Genomic DNA, 18525 nt, shown 5'->3' on the forward strand with positions numbered 1-18525 from the left:
AGCCACATCATAGAAGCCCTTGAGAAGATAGAAGCTGCGGCAGAAGCCCGAATGGAATAGGTGGTGGCCTCATGGTTCTTCTGCAGAGCGAAATCCAACAGCCGTTCTGAAGGGTCTCTAAACTGGGAGTCTCCTTCTTTCGGAAGAAGACACCTGGATAGCAAATTCGAAATTGGCTGATCCACTCCTGGGACATTCAGAAAGGACATAAATTCAGGGGCAAGGAATAGAATCTATTGGCTAAAGGCGAGAAGCGACGTGGGCAGAGTGGGTGGATCCATTCCTCCTTGGCCAGCTTGTTGATGGGGTCTGGCACATGAATAGAGTGATCCACCGACCTGGGAGACTTGAGGACTCTGGCCCCTTTCACTGGAGGAGCGGTAGCTTGTGGCTGTAAGGGTTGGATACCGAGATGTCCATAACTCTACAGCAGAGAGGAAGGTAATCAGTCGAGTCAAAGAGAAGGAAGGAATAGTCCTGTTCCGCATCACAGTCCCCACTCCATTCATCAACCTCTGCCTGCATAACCGAATAATCCTCCATCCCCGAGGGTTCACTGTCAAGTCTGCCTCTAGGAACATCAAAGGGATTAGGAGAGGCGGGCGGAACCTCATCTCTACAGCCATGAAGCTCTGTGGAGCTGGACTGCCGGAGGACAGCTTGCTGAGGAGATATATTGGAGTGAGGCAAAGACTGTGCTTGAGAAAGAAACCCCAGAACATCTCGCAGCTGGGACAGAAATTCTGGAGTCACTTGTAACCCCGAGGGGGGATCAGGGGATACTGTCTGTCCTTGTGCAGGCAGATGTGGCTGAACTGGTTGAGGCAGCAAAGGCAAAGGAGTATCAGAATACAGAGAAGCCATTGCCATTGAATGAGATGGGCATTCCAAGGTTGTTTGGCTGGGAAACCCTTCGAACTCATCCTCAGATGAAGCAGTAGGTGAGTGAAAAAGCATAGTTAATGCCTCTTGACCGTACGCCTCTTGAGGACGGAACTGAGACGTATCGGGCACACTTGGAAGCGCCATGGGTAGATAGGTGCTTGGTTTTGGTGACAGCCTTAGAGTGGAGCCTGGAGTGCTTGTGCTTTGTGGCTTGCTCAAACTGTTGGATTGCCCCTGCAGCCTCTGGTCGCTGATCTGCCATTATCAAAGAGCCAGATACACGCACACACAGTGGGTAAGGTGCGGTACCTCTACAGGATATCTAGCCACTTCAGCTGCTTATTAACTTATTTATTTTATTGAATTTCTTAGTCACCCATCTGGCTGGCTATCCAGCCACTCTGGGCGACGTACAAAATAAGCATACAGATACAATAAACATTAAAAATCTGGACACAAGATAATAAAATCTAGCCCACCCCCAAAAGCCTGCCTGAAGAGCCAGGTCTTTATGGCCCGGCGGAAACTCATTATAGAAGGGGCATGGCGTTGATCATTTGGGAGGGAGTTCCACAGGGTGGGGGCCACAATTGAAAAAGCCCTCTCTAGTCCTCACCAGTCTGACTGCTTTGACTGATAGGATAGAGAGAAGGTCTTCTGAGGCTGATCTTGTTGGACGGCATAGCTGATGATGCTGGAGGCGCTCCTTCAGATAGACTGGGCCGAAACCGTGTAGGGATTTAAAGGTCAAAACCAACACCTTGAATTGGGCCCGGCAAGCAACTGGTAGCCAGTGCAACTCTTTTAGCATTGGAGTTATGTGATCTTGCTGGCGGCTGCCTTTAAGCAGGCATGCCGCCGCGTTCTGTACCAGTTGCAGCTTCCAGACCGTTTTCAAGGGTAGCCCCACGTAGAGTGCATTACAGTAGTCTAGGTGAAAGGAGACCAGGGCATGTACCACCGATGGGAGCAGGTGATTGGGAAAGCAGGGGCGCAGCCTCCATATCAGATGGAGTTGATACAGTGCTGCCCGGCTCACAGCTGAGACCTGAGCTTTCATGGACAGTTGTGAATCAAGAATGATCCCGAGGCTGCAGACCTGGTCTTTCAGGGGCAGTTGTACCCCACTGAGCACCAGATCCAAATCCCCTAACATTCTCTTGTCTCCCACGAGCAGTACCTCGGTTTTGTCAGGGTTCAGTTTCAGCTTATTTCTTCCCATCCAGGCACTCACTGACTCCAGACACTTGGACATGGTTTCTACAGCCAACCTCGATGAAGATTTAAATGAGAGATAGAGCTGTGTGTCATCCGCATATTGGTGACACTGCAGCCCAAATCTCCTAATGATAGCCCGCAGTGGCTTTATGTAGATGTTAAATAGCATCGGGGAGAGGATAGAGCCCTGCGGCACCCCACAAGTGAGAGGCCAAGGATCCGAAACCTCATCCCCCAATGCCACTCTCTGGTGCCTATCAGAGAGGAAGGAATGGAACCACTGCAGTACAGTGCCCCCTATGCCTAATCCCTCCAGGCGGTCCAACAGGATATCGTGGTCAACGGTATCAAAAGCCAGTGATAGGTCCAGGAGGATGAGGAAGGTGTATTCACCCCTATCCAACGCTCTCCCCATATCATCCACCAAGGCAACCAAGGCTGTTCCAGTCCCATATCCAGGCCTGGAGCCCAACTGAAATGGATCCAGATAATCCACTTCCTCCAAGTGCGCTTGCAACTGCTTCGCTACCACCCGCTCAACCGCCTTGCCCAAGAATGGTAAGTTTGAGATTGGGCGAAAGTTGTTCAGATCTTGGGGATCCAAGGAGGGCTTCTTTAGAATTGGTTTTATTACTGCCTCCTTGAGAGCTGATGGCATCATGCCCTCTTCCAAGGACACATTTACCACCACCTTGATCCCCTTGCCCAGTCTGTTCTTGCAGCTCATAATGAGCCACAATAGGCAAGGATCGAGTAAGCAGGTGGTTGGCCTTAAGGTTGAAAGCACCTTGTCCACTTCATCAGAAGGAAGAAGCTGGAACCGATCCCACATCACCGGAGAACCACTGGCCATCTCTGGCTCACTCACTGCATCCATGGCGTGCAGAATCGAACTCTTTAGACAATCGATTTTATCCGCAAAGTGCTTTGCAAACTCATCACAGGAGATCTTAGAATGTCCCATCGGTTCCGAAGCAACTGGACCGACCAGGCTTCGAACCACTTGGAACAGCCTCCTGGGACAGCACTCTGCAGATGCAATAGAGGCAGCAAAAAAATCCTTTTTTGCTGCCCTTATTGCCATATGGTAGGCTGCTGCAGCTGCTGTGACCCATGTCCAATCGTCATCAGAGCAAGATTTCCGCCACCAGCGTTCTAGCCATCTCACCTCCCACCTCAGAGTTCGCAACCATGGAGTATACCACGGTGCCATCTGAGTCCTATTCAGGGGGGGAGGGCGTTTCAGAGCCACCCGGTCTAATGCCCCGGTGATCGCCTCATTCCACTCCTCCACCAGGGATTCGACCAAGTGCCCATCTGCAGGCTGCACAAAATCCCCAAGTACATTCAGGAATCCATCAGGATCCATCAAACGCCTGGGGCAGACCATCCTAATGGGTCCTTTACCCCCGCGGAGGGTATGTGGCATCGAAAGGTCTACTCTCACCAGGTAGTGATCTGACCACAACAAGGGGGTAAAAGATGTAGCCCCCATTTTCAGATCACTCCCCTCCTCTCCCGAGGCAAATACAAGGTCAAGTGCATGACCAGCTACATGGATGGGCCCCATGGAAGTAAGGTGCAGCTCCCAGGAAGCCATGGTTTCCATGAAATCCCGAGGTGCCCCTGTGAGGGTGGCCTCAGCATGTACGTTGAAATCCCCCAGCACCAGCAAATTCGGGGATTGCGCCCGCACATCCGAGACCACCTCTAGCACCTCGGCCAGGGATTCTGTCATGCAGCGGGGTGGACAGTACACAAGCAGAATCCCTAAGCTGCCCTTTGGGCCCAGCCTCCAGTACATGCAATCAGCAACCTTGATCTCATGGAGAGGGGGTCTGGTGAGAACCAGGAACCCCCAATAGATGACCGCCACTCCACCTCCCCGTCTTCCGACCCTTGGCTGCTGCGCATATAGGAACCCAGCTGGACACATGGCCTCGAGGATGGGAGCCGCAGCTTCATCCAGCCAGGTTTCCGTAATACATGCCAGGTCTGCACCCTCATCCAATATCATATCATGGATGCGAGATATTTTTTGGGCGATGGACCTGGCATTGCACAGCAGCAGCCGAAGGTCAGAACATGGAGTCCAGCATCCCCCAGCTATCTTCCGGTGTTGGGCAGGCCCGGAACAAGGGACAGATATTATGCATCTCTCCCTTGTTCCTCTTACCTAACGTGACCTGCCACTAGCACCCCACCAGCATCTGCCGTCCAGCCTCTTTCACCTCCTTATTAGAATGCTGTAGCTAAATATCGTCCTATAGTCAGGAAATCTAGCCCCTTCAGGTCCTTATTAGCTTAAGCTCCTTATCAGATTGCTGTAGCAAAGTATTATAATATATTTTATAGTCACGGAATCTAGCCCCTTTAGCTTAAAAAACAAAGAGGAGGCTATAGTGAAATGGGGGGGGGAAGGTGGGAAGTGAAGGGAGACAAAATGGCGGGCGGCAAAAAAAGAGTGGGAACAAAACCCAGCCGCTCCAAACTGGAGGCAACTGAAGCTCTCTCTTAGCCTGCCATGAAAGGCACAGACAGTCAGTCTGCAGTAAAATATATATATCACTTGGGGAAATAGACAGGCAAACAAACAAAGCCACTGCAGACGAGAGCCCCAGCCAAGCCCGCTCCCATACAGAGGGAGGGAGAGCGGGCGCCACTAGAGCGGAGAAAAGCACCTGAGGGCTAAGGGGAAAAGGCCGCAGCCAGCGAGGATGGGCACTACTTGGAGCGGAGAAGTCGTTCTGCAAGCTCCTGAGGGCTAAGAGAAACTCTTAACAAACCGGGAAACAGAAGCTGCAGCCAGACTCTGGTGGGGGAAAACAGCAATGGAGTCACAACAGGCGGCCGCTGCAAACAGAGGGAAAAATAGGGCAAACAGAAGCTGCAGCCAGGCTCCGGTGGAGGAAAAAATAGCTACGGAGTAGGAAAAAATTGGGCAAAAATAGGAAAAAAGCAGAGGAGGAGAAACAAACGCTACACCATCACCTCAAAGGATTCGAAGGGGAAGGAGAGAAAAACAAAGGCTGGGAAAAGAAAGGACGTACCAAGCCAAAATATAGAGGATAGGTAAACCTAGAAAGGCCCCCAGTCCGCACACCCCTTTCCACACACACACACGTTCACACAAACACACACAAAACACAAACTCCTAAACGAATTCCTTACGCTAAAGATATGACTAGCCTCGGAGAAAGGTAAGAATGAACTGGAGTGGGAGGGGCATGGATGCCCCGGATCTTGACTTTAGTACATTCTTGCCTTCGGATGCTAGATGACGCAATTACCCACGTGATGGCATGCTACCTGGGGAAAATGGAGACAGGGTTCAATGCTTTTACAAATCACAGCTCTTGGAAAATCATCCAACTAATGCTTCTCCTCTCTCTTAGAGAACAACATAGCATGGTTCTGCTAATGCAAAGAAAGAAACTGCTTCAGTGAGAAGAGGCTTCTCTCTTGCTACCTCTCAAAAAGTGGAATGGCAAAGAAGTGCAGCATAGGTTCCTGGTATGACTTTAGATCAGTTACAGAAGAGACAAATGAAAACAAAATCTCAATCTGTTTAATTCAGTAAACTAAGAGTTATTATTTTTTGAAAGGCTTTCGTATGGACTATGGCAGAGTTCTAATGTATTATTGACTACTAACTCATCCATAGTAATTGATAGTGGCACTCCACTCTAATGATCTTTATTTTTAAAGCTAATTAAAGAAATTGAGTTGCATGTTCAAAGGGATTAGCTTAATGTGAAAAGACTATGTCAGACAAAGTGGCTTCTGTTCATGCATTGCAGGGCAGGAGAGGAGGGGATAAAACCGAAAATAAGTAACTTGGGTATAAGAAAAATATTTTAGCCACTGTGCATCTAAGTATACCAATTTGCCAATAGTAAACAATTTAAACAGCACAACAGCTTCATGTCACGGAGAACAACATCCTTGTATAAATATATGTTTGCTAATTACATGCTTTCTATAGCACTTTCTAACATGCCATGTATTCTACAAGTGTCACCTCTTCCACAACCACCCTGTAAGGGAAGATAGACTGAAAACCAATGACTTGCCAAAGGCTAGCCCACATAAAGATTTCAGTCTTTCCCTATTGTACTAAATCTGACCCGATCAATTTTTGCCAGTTAAATTAATCAGTTAAAGGCACAGGACAGTCTATCAGGAAAATAGGTGACATCCTAGCTCCCCAACTGATTCTTGTTGGCCCTATTCATATGCACCCTCACATGCACCAGAACCACACAGCTACAGTATATGTTTGACTACTTAGAACCACTTGGTCAGAGGCAATCTCATGAGGTATTTTCCATCCCATCATTACCTGGCACAGAAAGGGTAACAATAAGGAAGGAATGACCTAGGACACTGGACCCACCCATATGGGCTCCATTATTCTCACACATACCACATGGCCCTTGGCTCACACCAACACTTCCAGTACTTCTGGCCCGTGAGTGTAGCAACATTACTCAATTTCTGTAAGTCCAATTCAATTTCCAATATATCTAAGAGTTTAGCCACTGACTTCAATTTGACCTAAAAAGTATGTTTAATATTGTGAATGTACAGCTTCACTAATATAATATCCAACTGTGGCATAGTAAAGAAACGTTGATGTATGCTCATCCTAATTAAGTCTTTCCACAAGAAACAATGATTGTGTGTTGTGTGCACACACACAAGCACATGCATGAGTGTTTTGATTCTGAGTGACATATCCAAAGTAAATTGAGGATTGTTGCCATACATATGTTTCATTGCATGTAAACTGTTCTGCTTCATAATAATAAAAACATCATAACTCTATCATGAGGTAGCTTTATAGCAAAATGATTATGTAAATATTGTATGAAAGAAACATGGCTTTGTCCTATAAATTGCCTTATGCTAATTTGCCACAATTGCCTTTCCTTTTACTGTATATAACACCTGCAATATTGGTATAATTTGGCAGGAAACAAAAAAAATCCTCTGATGCCACAATATATGATAAAATGTACATTTGGGTATTACAGTTAAACTTTCATTGCAATCAAATGCTAGTTTCTGGATTTTGTTTGAAATGTTACCCAATTAAGAGAAAACTACTGCAGTTGAATTTACAGCATGTCAGCATTTTAGGCAACAAAATTAGTCAGTACTTTTTTTAAAAACTGTTGGTGTTACTTGCATTGAAAAGAGTGAAAAGAAAAAAGGGGGGGACAAGAAAAACAGGAAGATCCCTGCTTGTTCCCATTCTGTACGCACACCTTGATAAAGTATTCCATCTGCTCTTTTGAAATGCAACTTCCTGGAAAAGGGGAAAACATAGAAATAAATTTTGCCAGTATTGTGGAGCTATGGTTTTCATGCATGTAAGAATACCATAAAGATGGGATGGCCTTCTTCGTGTAAAATAGGCAGTAGCAGATAGTGCTGTGGGGGTGCACCACTGACCTCACCTCGCTCCGGCCAAGTCACTGGTGTATATTGGGATGGAGAAAGGGAGAAGTGAGGCATCAGGGAGGTCAATATGCTGCAAACACACCGGGGGAACCAATCCAGTGTTCCTGCTGGTGCATTTGCACTATGCAGACCTTACTGCTGCCTCACCCCTCCCCATCTCCGTCCCAGTACAAGGGAGCAACTCAGCCCTAGAGAGATTGGGTAAGTGGCACAGCCCCTTAAGTGTGCTGTCTACTACTGAAAACAGTAATACTATGGCCACTCTTTACCTGCTACCATCACTGCCAGCGGTTACCCTACAGGCACCAGGGTTTAGTTGGACTGAATACCTGTGTTGGAAATTTTGCCTGTCAGCAGCCTCCCATGCTGGCCACAGTTTGCAAGAGATGCTCACCATATTGATCACTATAAATGTCAGGACAGTATCCAAGCTAACCCTGACCAGCAATGTATACTGATGCTGTAGACATTCTCCATGAAACCGGGGTAATACAAATGGTAAACAGCTATGACATTACAAATATTGCATAATTATTCATTATTATTACATAATTATTCATAAATGTTCATAATTCTATCTTGATGGAAAAGATGCTTAGCATAGTGCCATGATTTTAACAGAGGACCTGACTTGTAGTATCTCTCCTTTAGAACGAGGAGGAGAACCTTTTCTGGACAGAGGGCCAGATCTTCATTTCCCCAATCCTTGGCAGGACAACTTCACAACTGTTCTGTGACAAAACCAGTTGGCCAGTGTGCTCTTTTCAGATGCAACATTCTCCATACAACCCCCCCCCAAACGAATTTTGCAAAAAGGAATACAGGATAATGCACACATTTTTTTTCAGCAGGGGCTGTGCATGGGATCCAAATCAACAGGAAGCAAAACTAGTTACATCTCAGTGCAACTCTGGTCGAAGACACTACCAAAAAAAAAAAAAGCAAAAAACAAACAATTAACCGCTAAGGCTGTAATCCAGTACATGTCTACTCAGAAGTAAGCTCCATTAGGTTCAATGGGACTTACTCCCAGGTGTGTATTGAATTGGACTTAAAGGGGGTGCATGTGAAGACAGGTTAAGCTCTTACATTGCAGCCAGTAGTTTTCCATTCTGTAAAATCAAACTCAGAAAAAAAATTTGAAGAATGTTGTCCAGCCAAGGAAAGGGATTTTGTCCTTAGCACAGCTTTGAGCTATTCAATGGAGGAGGGGGAAGCAAACACTGACAGAACAAAGGCTGGGTTGCCAGCACTGAGTGATTTTTTTTTAAAAAAAATAAACATTTCAAATTATAAACAAAAATCAAATTAAGACTTAAGAAGTTCATTATATCACAAGAGCAGAGTTTATTTTTATTTATTTTAATTTTGTTGCTTTCTTATCTTCAAACACCGGGCTTTTGCTGTGGTATCAGGCTTAGAAAAAAGTCAAGCAATAAAGAGAGGCAATGCTCAGAGGGAAAAATGTGCTGGCTTTTAGCATGCTGACATGCAAATGAGTACTGAAGACAGAGTACCGCTTTCTCACTCTGAAAGAGAGAATTGATTCACTTAGGTTTAGTCCCTAAATGTTGGGATTTTGTTCCTATTTATCTTGCTTACTTTGCAATTTAAAATTCTCAACATAAGCAACAAATCTCATATATTTTAATGAAAAGGCTTACAAGGCACCTATCAACAGGCATCTGAGCATCAGTAATAAAACATTCAAAACATCAGTGTTAAAGTGAAATGTTTTAAATAAATAAAACTCCTTAAGCTTTTCCCCCCCCAGCCTTTTAGTACTCAGGCAAGGTAACCTCATATCTCATGAAGGAATTCTTTTCTAAGCCCAAAAATGCACATTAAAAAGGGGGCAGAAAATAGATAGCATAAGAAGAGTAAAGGAACTGCAGTAGGCAACACGGACTCAGAATGGGATAATCATGTTTATACTTGGATGAGCAAAGATGTTGTAGCCTCTAGCCCAGCCTTTCCCAACCAGTGTGCCTCCAGATGTTGGACCACAATTCCCATCTTTCCTGATCATTGGCAATGCTGGCTGAGGCTGATGGGAGTTGTGGTCCAACAACATCTGGAGGCACACTGGTTGGGAAAGGCTGTTCTAGCCAAAAAAACAGTAAAAGATGTTTGTGTTTCCATTTCTTCAAAATGTGCTTAACAGGTGAGATGCATAGCAGCAATACTAACATAACGCTTGCTTCAATACACCACATTTAACTACATAAAGAAACTATATGTTCATGTCTGGTGACGGCCTCTGTGATCTGTATTTTAAAATATACCTGACCACACACATATTTGTGCTCCACTTATTCAAGTGAAAACCAGGCATGTTAGGCTATAATCCTACACTCACTTACCTGAGGATCAGCCCCACGAAATCCAATGGGATTTAATCCTGAGCAGACAAGTATAGGATTACACTGTAAGCAACTCATATTTCTTATCACAACTACATTCCATTCAGTTTTTATCAAATTCCTGATAATAGGTGGAGTCACACCTTAATTACAAATGGTATTCTTCCACAGGCATGCGTCACATAACTCAGAGGAGGCCTTAATATCAGCTTTCTTTCTTTCTTCTGTATTGTACAAGTTAGCAAATGAACTACTATATTCCTCACCATTTCAGTGCAAATGTACATTTTCTGTTTTATTTCTAATAGGTGAAATAAGGTCAAATAATGAATTAATGCTAGCCAAGAAAACACTAATAAAAAGAAGTACACACCAAAGGTTTGTACCAATGTTAGTCATACTCAAAGTAAACCCACTGAAATTAGTGGATGACTAACTCAGGTCCTTTCATTTCTATGGATCTGCTCTGAGTAAAACTTAGGACAACTAACAGGAAGACAATTTGCCAAACCACTGCCAAGGAAACAAAGGGTTGTTTTGTTGGGTGAGCTTCAAAAAAGTGAAACAAATGTATTTACTTTTCCACTGCTAAGTTATCATGTCAGCCTGCATTGTCGCTCAGTTCATACATCATGCCAAACATGGATTGCAGTATTCATAGTTTAGAATACAAACCAGAGATTGCAAAAGATCAATGAAACCATGGTCTACAGCCAATTATTTAAGAACATTAAGAGCACCCCTGCTGGATCAAACCAAAGGCCTATCTAGTCCCACATCTTGTTCCCACAGTGGCCAACCAGATGCCTGTGGGGCACAAGAAGGCCATGAGTGCAATATGCATGTTTAGTCAGAAGTAAGCTCTGCTGTCTTCAATAGGGGTAATTTTCTACTATGTATGTTAAGAACTGCAGTCTTAGTCTATCTAGCTGAATGTGGCTACAGCAGGCAGAAGCAACTGGTGGCTGGGACAGTGGCAGGGAAGGGAACAATCCCTGCATGGCTGTCTGTGGAAACAGTGCACTAGGGCTGTCTCTCTTTCTTTCTTTCTTTCTTTCCCTTGCTTTCTCCAAGCACCCACTAGTCTGTCCGTGGCATGTCAGCTGTCTTCCCAACCACTCCGTTCAGCTAGTCAGCCAGGGATTAAATGGCACAGATCTTCACAAAACAGCTTGGAAAAAATAAACAGAGTTGTATCAGTTATCCTAATTTCATAGTAGCAGTGTTCTTTGTTTATATATTATTACCTATACGTAGTATTCATTAATATATTAACTTTAGGGATGTCAAACTTGCTGAATTACAGGGAAATCTTTGGACAGTTTTACTGTTCAGAATCTGTTTTGTACGTTATTCACAGAGTTATCAGATAAAAGGATTAGACAAAGTCTTATCAGCATTTCCTTTTTCCCCTGGAGATGTTACTGTCCTACCTGATCTCTTGATTGTGGAAGAGAAGCCTGGAGGTTTAAGATTTGATTGAACAAAGGACTTTGCAGCACTGATTTCAGTAAACTCAACTTCTCTTCATTTGCTGTATCACCTCGTTCCCGTAACTTTGCTTGCAGGCGTTCCACTGCCTGAAGGGCCCGGTGAGTATCTGAAAGAACATTCACTATTACTTATATAGGATATCGACTGCCTTCAAGTCGATCCCGACTTATAGCGTCCAATATTTTCATGGTAAATGGTATTCAGAGGTGGTTTACCATTGCCTTCCTCTGAGGCTGAAAGGCAGGGACTGGTCCAAGGTCACTCAGTGAGCTTCATGGCTGTGTGGGGATTCAAACCCTGGTCTCCCAGGATGTAGTCCAGCACATTAACCACTACACCACACTGGCTCTCTCACTTGGTACCCTTGATATGTTTATACATTATTAGGCAGGGATGGTTACATACCACTTTCTCGGCTCTTAAAACAAGATGGAACCACATTTATTTAAATGTGAATTTCTTCACAGAGTGGTTTTTTTTTTAACTTCAGGAGAATTGGATGTAATTTCCACAAAACCCTATCACAGCACAAAGCCAATAGAATATGCATTTAATTATGGTTTTATGTGACAGCATTTGCACTTTCCATAGTTAATCCATAGTGGAGATTCAAACGGATTCTGGTCTTCTGAATGAATTTTATCAGGAAGCAAGCACAGGTGATTGATGCATAAGGAAATTACAGCCCTCCGTCTCAGCAATGATTTACAATAGTTAACACCAATCATATGACCCAATCATTCCCCTCTATCCCTTGTATGTGAATTTCCTCTCCACCATATCACTTGAACAATGAATATATTCCATACAAATGACTCTGAAGTTTTGAAGGCCCGTTTTTTGCCTGGCCCTTTGGCTTTCTGTCCCAGATGTCTACTGCATCCAAGGCCTGCACATCTTGCTTCACTGCTTTAATATCAGCCTTGGATATTGGCTTGACCCAATGAAACCTCACCCCACCCTTTGTTTTGGTCACCTGACTTAAACTGCTTCTCTTGTCAAAAGTCTTGGACACCAACATCCATCTACAAGTGGCTATAGCTCAGAGGCAGAGCACATGCTTTGCATGCAGGCAGCCCCTGGTTCAATCCCTAGCTAAAAAGTCTCAGGTAACAGAGCCTGTAAATAGCTCTGCCTAAGACCTTGGAGAGCTACTCCTAGTCAGAGTAGGCAGTACTGGGCTAGCTAGACCAATGGCCTGACTCAGCATAAGGCATCTTCATATGGACCTATAATCCTATCTTGCCAGCAATCTTTGACATCAAATCTCAACTTGGACTCCATCTCAATGAATTGTTTACTCGTCAACATCCCATGTATCTCTCCTTAGTTTAAAACACAAGGAGATACAGTTCAGCATAGCTCTTTAAAATGAGAATGAGAATGGTTTGTTAAGTATCTAAATATATTTTGGTATCATGTCTTACCTATCGTTTCTAGCATGGTATCTACTTGCTTAATTTTCACTTCACCAAATGGCTGTCAGCACAAGGTCTTCCTGCAAGAGAACTGGGGAAAAGGGTAGGAGAAGGATTTTAAAAATGATCCATAAAAACATGAACTGAAAACTATTGATTACTCTGTCAAAATTGTATCCCAGACTGATAGATCTAGCAGAATCTATTTCAATTACAATCCAACCACTTCTTATTTGGTCTACAAATGTATTATTTGTAGACCAAAATGTGAACTATATACACCAAACTAATTAACAACCTCTTCTCAAATATGTGCACAGTTGTAGTGTCATTGCAATGCCACTGTGATGCTGTGTTATGTGATACTGAACTGGCACTCTGTCCTAAGCAATTTACTAGCACAAACAATTCTAACAATTGCTTATTTTTATTTATATGATAATAAGAATTACGCTACAGTATTGAAAATGCAGCCTCTAAAATCCATAATGTAAACAGCGAGCAAGGATGTGAGGAAAAAACAGGAAGAGAAAGAGAGGTGCTGGGAAAACAGTAGTGGAAAGTAGAAGGTGGTTGCTTTTCTATGATCCCCAAAACCACTGAGCAAATATTTGTTTTGCTTCTTTCCCCTCCCAAGTAATTATTAAAGGGAAATAATACATAGCTCCAAAGACAGCCTGAAAGTGCAATACCCATAATATTACAAAAGCATGGTCACTGATTAAAACAGGGTAAGTTTTTGTACCAGGAGGCTCTCTGCACAAAGCAGCCAAAGGTCCTCCTCAGATGATTTAAGTTCCTGGATTTTGCAACTCTGTTACCTACTTTATACCACTCCAAGTTATTTAACTGAATGTTCAACATTTCATTAAAAAGGAAGCATATCCTGCAATTCCTCTATAATAGCCGTGAGAATTCTTTTGTGTTTGAAGGTATAATTTCCAACTCAGAAGCATCACTGTACTTCATTTAATATTTCACAAATCCATTTTAGATAAATACCTTGGAAACTTTAAGGCTTAAAGCATCAGAATAACAAACACGCAATGCCAAAGATAGAAAATGCAGTAATAGGCTTTACCTTGTAGCTGTTACTGCAATGATGGCATTTTCCAAGACTTACTCGAATTAACATTGATATCCAGGACGTGTTCATTAGATAGCTTGGACATCACAGGGAACCAGCCCCCATCAGGACAGAAGTGAGGAAGCTTTTTTGCATGTGCACGACATTATCAGTTTTACAGCAGCCAGCAAAGGACAAAAGGAACAGGTATGTAAGCTGATCACCCACACAAAGAGGAATGCTCCACTCAGTCATTCACACAGAGTGTTGCAAATACAGTCATGCACACATACTTGCCTGCCTCCTCAATTATAAAACGCATGCACAGCACAGAGCAGATGAAACCAGAAATCAAGTCAGGTGTCCTACCTATACATCCCTAGGAATCTTCTGAAACTACACATAGGGTATACATAATGAACGTATACATTAGGCATCTGTGATCACGCCATGCAAATGCGAAATTTGGTATTTGGCATCCAGCAAGTTTCTGATGCTCCTTCTTTGTTTTGTAAGGAAGCATCTAGCCCTTCATCTGCAGAAGTGCTGATGAGTGTAACCACAGAAAGCCAGAAGAAAGACAAAGCATATCTTCCAAAGTTCAGAGATAGAATTTTAAAGCACTTAATAGCTCCTTGCCCACTTCTAGCAGAGGCACAATTATGCTCAAGGAAACATATGCTAAATTTGCTATCGCCAGATCACAGCTGTGGCAGATAGCAACACACACACCCCTGCACCAACCCACTTCTCACCACCAGCTTATGTCATCTAGGGCAATTTTAAAAAACCACCTATATTCTCAACACTTTCCCATTCTGGTTTATTTGAGCTAGCCAACGGGGTGTCATTGGGAATGGTTAATGCATCTTTGCATGAGGGAGTGGTGCCAGATCCTTTGAAGGAAGTGGCAGTGTGGCCACTCCTAAAAACAAGTCCTCCCTGGACCCTGAGATATTCGACAATTACTTCCCAGTCACAAACATCACTTTTTGGGATAAGGTGCTCAAGAGGGTGATCACAGTCTAGAGGTGGATACTCTTGAAGGAAACAGATTATCTTGGCCCATTTCATTCTAGGTTCAGGGTCATCTTCTTAACAGAATCTGCCTTGGTCATCCTCATCAATGAGAGGGGCAGGGGAAAGCAACCCTATTGCTCTTCCTTGACCTCTCAGTAGCTTTCGATTCCATAGACCTCTGTTATCTTCCTAGACCATATTTGTGGTTGATGGCACTGTGCTATAGTGCTTCTTATATCCTTCTTACAGGGGCAGGTTTATGGAACAATGTTAGATGACATATCCACCACCTGGCGGTTGTGCTGTGGAGTGCTGCATGACACTATTTTCTCCACAGCTGTTTAGTATCTATTCTATATGAAATTGCTGGGAGTAGTCATTAGGAGATTTGGGGTACAGGGTGGGCTACAGTATTTAAATTATAATATGCTAATGACACCCAGCTCTGTTTCTCTGTTACATCTGAATAAGAAGCAGCTGTGACTGTTTTGAACCAGTGCCTGGAGGCAGTGGTGGGCTACATGAAGACCAACAAGCTGAAACTGATGCCCCATTCACACCATGCATTTATTCCGCTATTATTCCATTTTAAACAGTCATGACTTCCCCCAAAGAATCCTGGGAAGTGTAGTTTGTGAAGGGTGCTGAGAGTTGTTAGGAGCTACAGTTCCAGAGTGGTTTAACAGTGTCTTTTACCAGATTATACCAAAAGAACACTGATAGTGGTGCTGTAATACATTTCTTGGAAGATGAAATTCCTGAATGGGCCCCTGTTACTATACCGGAGGTCCTCAAATTAATCGCCAAACTTAAGCTGAGGAAAGCTCCCGGTAGTGATAATATCCCAGCGGAAGTGTTCAAATTAAACCCAGAATGATGGGCCCCTTTATTAGCTGCTCTGTTTTCTTATATTAACCGCTCAATGAAAATCCCTAAAGAGTGGGGCCTTGAAATAATTATCCCGATATATAAAAAAGGTACTCATACCGATCCAGCCAATTACAGACCGATAAGTCTTTTGAATATAATTAGCAAACTTTACGCGACCCTTTTGTATGGAAAATTGAATGCATGGGTAGAGCAAAAGAACCTATTGGCCCAGGAACAAGCAGGCTTTAGGCCTGGACGTTCAACCATTGATCAGGCCTTAATTCTTCACCATTTAATATCTAAATATTCAACTAAGCCTGATACCATGATGTACACAGCTTTTATTGACCTTAGATCAGCGTTTGATTCCATCTCTCGTGAAAGACTCTGGGAGAAATTAAGTGCCCTGGACATTGATAAAAAACTGCTTCTATTGATTCGAGGACTATACTTGGACACATCCCTACGGGTTAGATGCAATAACAAGGGCCATTTATCTAACCCTATCCCTACGTTTAAAGGGGTTAAGCAGGGATGTGTTTTAGCCCCTTTACTATTTAACCTATATATTAATAGTATAGTAGATTCCTTGGCCACTATCTCTGCTCATGCACCGATACTGGCTGGCAGTCCCAGGTCCATACTTTTATACGCTGACGATATAGTTCTGTTGGCAAGATCTGTGGTTGGCCTTAGAAGACTCTTAACAGCTTTGACTACATTTTGCTCAAACGAATTGCTGACAATTAACTACGAGAAAACTAAGGTTTTAATATTTACCAAAAAAAGACTGAAACATCGTTGGCAAATTAAGGGTCACTCAATTGAACAAATAAATACTGTCATGTATCTAGGCTTAACATTCCAATCTACTGGATCATGGCAAATGCAGATCAAGGCAACGATCTCGAATGCTAAAAAAACGCTGAAAGCCCTGTTATCATATTTTTTCAATAAAGGGGGACAGCTTATTATTCCAGCAATTAAAGTATTCACTGCTAAAGTAATTTCTCAACTACTCTATGGAATACAAGTCACCACCCATGAGAACTTTTCTGCTTTGGAATCGTTACAAAATTCTTTTTTGAGGACTATATTTGCGGTCCCTAAGTGTATTCCTAGCTTTATTCTTAGACTCGAGGCTGGATTACCAACTATAGAATCTAAGATCTGGACTTTGAGAATTTCCACTTGGCTGAAATTGAAATTTGATCCCACTGGGCTTTCTCCCCAAATTCTTCAAGATAATTTTCAATCTCCTTGGGAGAAGTTGATAATAGATAAAATTCAGAATCTGGCCTTTTCTATCCCTGCGATCCAAGAAATGGGCTATTTAAAAGCCAAGATGAATATCTCACAAAGAATTAAAGATATTGATTACCAACACCACCTAATGCAAGTCAGGAAACATAGACATAACCCAAGTTTTTTATCCCCAATGCCATATTTGTCCAATCTCACCATTCCCAGTCACCGCAGAGCATTTTCCCTCGCAAGAATGAATATACTGCCATCAATGCTCCTTGATGGCAGATATAATAAAATCCCATATTGTGACAGGAAATGTCCCTGCGGTGAGGACGAGGTAGAAACTATTGCCCATGTCCTACTACGTTGCTCTTACTACCATGATTCCAGAAATCAAATAATTAAACCTATCCTAGACCTTATACCTGGTAGAAGTGAGGATAAGCGTTTGGAATATCTACTTGGAGATCATCAACAATTTATTACAGAGAAAGTTGCTAAATTTTGTGTAATTGCAATTTTATCTAGGAGGATCCGGGTAAATGACTCTCGAAATTAAGTTCTCTTTGGCTCTCCTTGTTTACTTTTAAATTCTTGGGATGAGTTTTAGCAATTTTAATTAATATGCTTTATTCTACATTAATATTATGATTTGTATTCTTATAATGTTTAGCCTTATATTATAACAAATAATAATGAATAATGAATGAATAATGAATATTTTATTTAGATCTGGAAACTAATTCCTGATTAGTGTTTTAAATTTGAATGTCCCTATCTTAATAATTGTTTTATGATGTTTGTTTTACTTTTATATTGGTCTTTGGCCGTAATAAAACTTGATTCTGATTCTGATTCTAACAGTGTCTATTTGAGAATTCTGAGAATCAATCCCACAGTAGTATTTCCTGAACTTGTGTATTGGCAACTTGGCAGAAACTACATGGCCTGTCCGTCTCTAGGAAATGGGAGCTGTGGGAAATGTAGTTTTTTTTAAAGATAAAGGCTGTGGGTAAGCCAAACCCACCTCACAACAGCAACTGTCTTTAAGAACTTGTCCAGAAGGGAGTTGGGTACATGCTGCTCTCCAAAAGATAATTCTATTCATGCTGATGAGTCTAAGATCCAACCATAAATAGTATAAGGGTAAACTAAGGAGATGTAATGAAACAGTAAGAACAAGGGTCCCAAAATGTAGTCTGCAGATCACCAGTGGTCCGCAAGCGTAATTCACGTGGTCCATGGAGTGTCTGTGGATTTGTAGTTGAAGACAGGAAACAGCATAACCATCCTATTAACTATTCATATTGATTTTAAATTGTTATTTTAGTGCTTCTTTTATTTCTATTGTATTTTATTATATTACAGTTCAAATTCTATGGAATTCAAAGTGTAATACAATAAAATAAATATCTAAGAAATAAAAGAACCACTATAACACAATTCAAAATCATACAGCATTTAGCGCAGTGCATTA

The 18525-nt window shown here is 42.7% G+C and overlaps 1 protein-coding gene across 33 annotated transcripts in view; it reads right to left on the minus strand.

The window, feature by feature from the left end:
* The window catches only part of MPDZ (multiple PDZ domain crumbs cell polarity complex component), a 179347-nt gene that overhangs the window by 152435 nt on the left and 8387 nt on the right, over window positions 1–18525 (minus strand). For 31 of the 33 annotated variants that reach the window (XM_061629886.1, XM_061629896.1, XM_061629870.1 and 28 more), the window contains exons 2-3: window positions 12854–12935; window positions 11366–11532 (exon numbers count right to left, since the gene is read on the minus strand). In XM_061629886.1, coding sequence (XP_061485870.1) covers window positions 11366–11532; window positions 12854–12869 — 183 coding nt within the window. In that variant the 5' untranslated portion in view covers window positions 12870–12935. Of the gene's footprint in view, window positions 1–11365; window positions 11533–12853; window positions 12936–13925; window positions 14056–18525 lie in introns of all 33 variants that reach the window. The other 2 variants (XM_061629833.1, XM_061629815.1) reach the window with 2 other exon arrangements.

Source organism: Rhineura floridana, chromosome 1 (genome assembly GCF_030035675.1).
Source record: "Rhineura floridana isolate rRhiFlo1 chromosome 1, rRhiFlo1.hap2, whole genome shotgun sequence".
In the NCBI taxonomy this organism is placed as follows: Eukaryota; Metazoa; Chordata; class Lepidosauria; order Squamata; family Rhineuridae; genus Rhineura; species Rhineura floridana.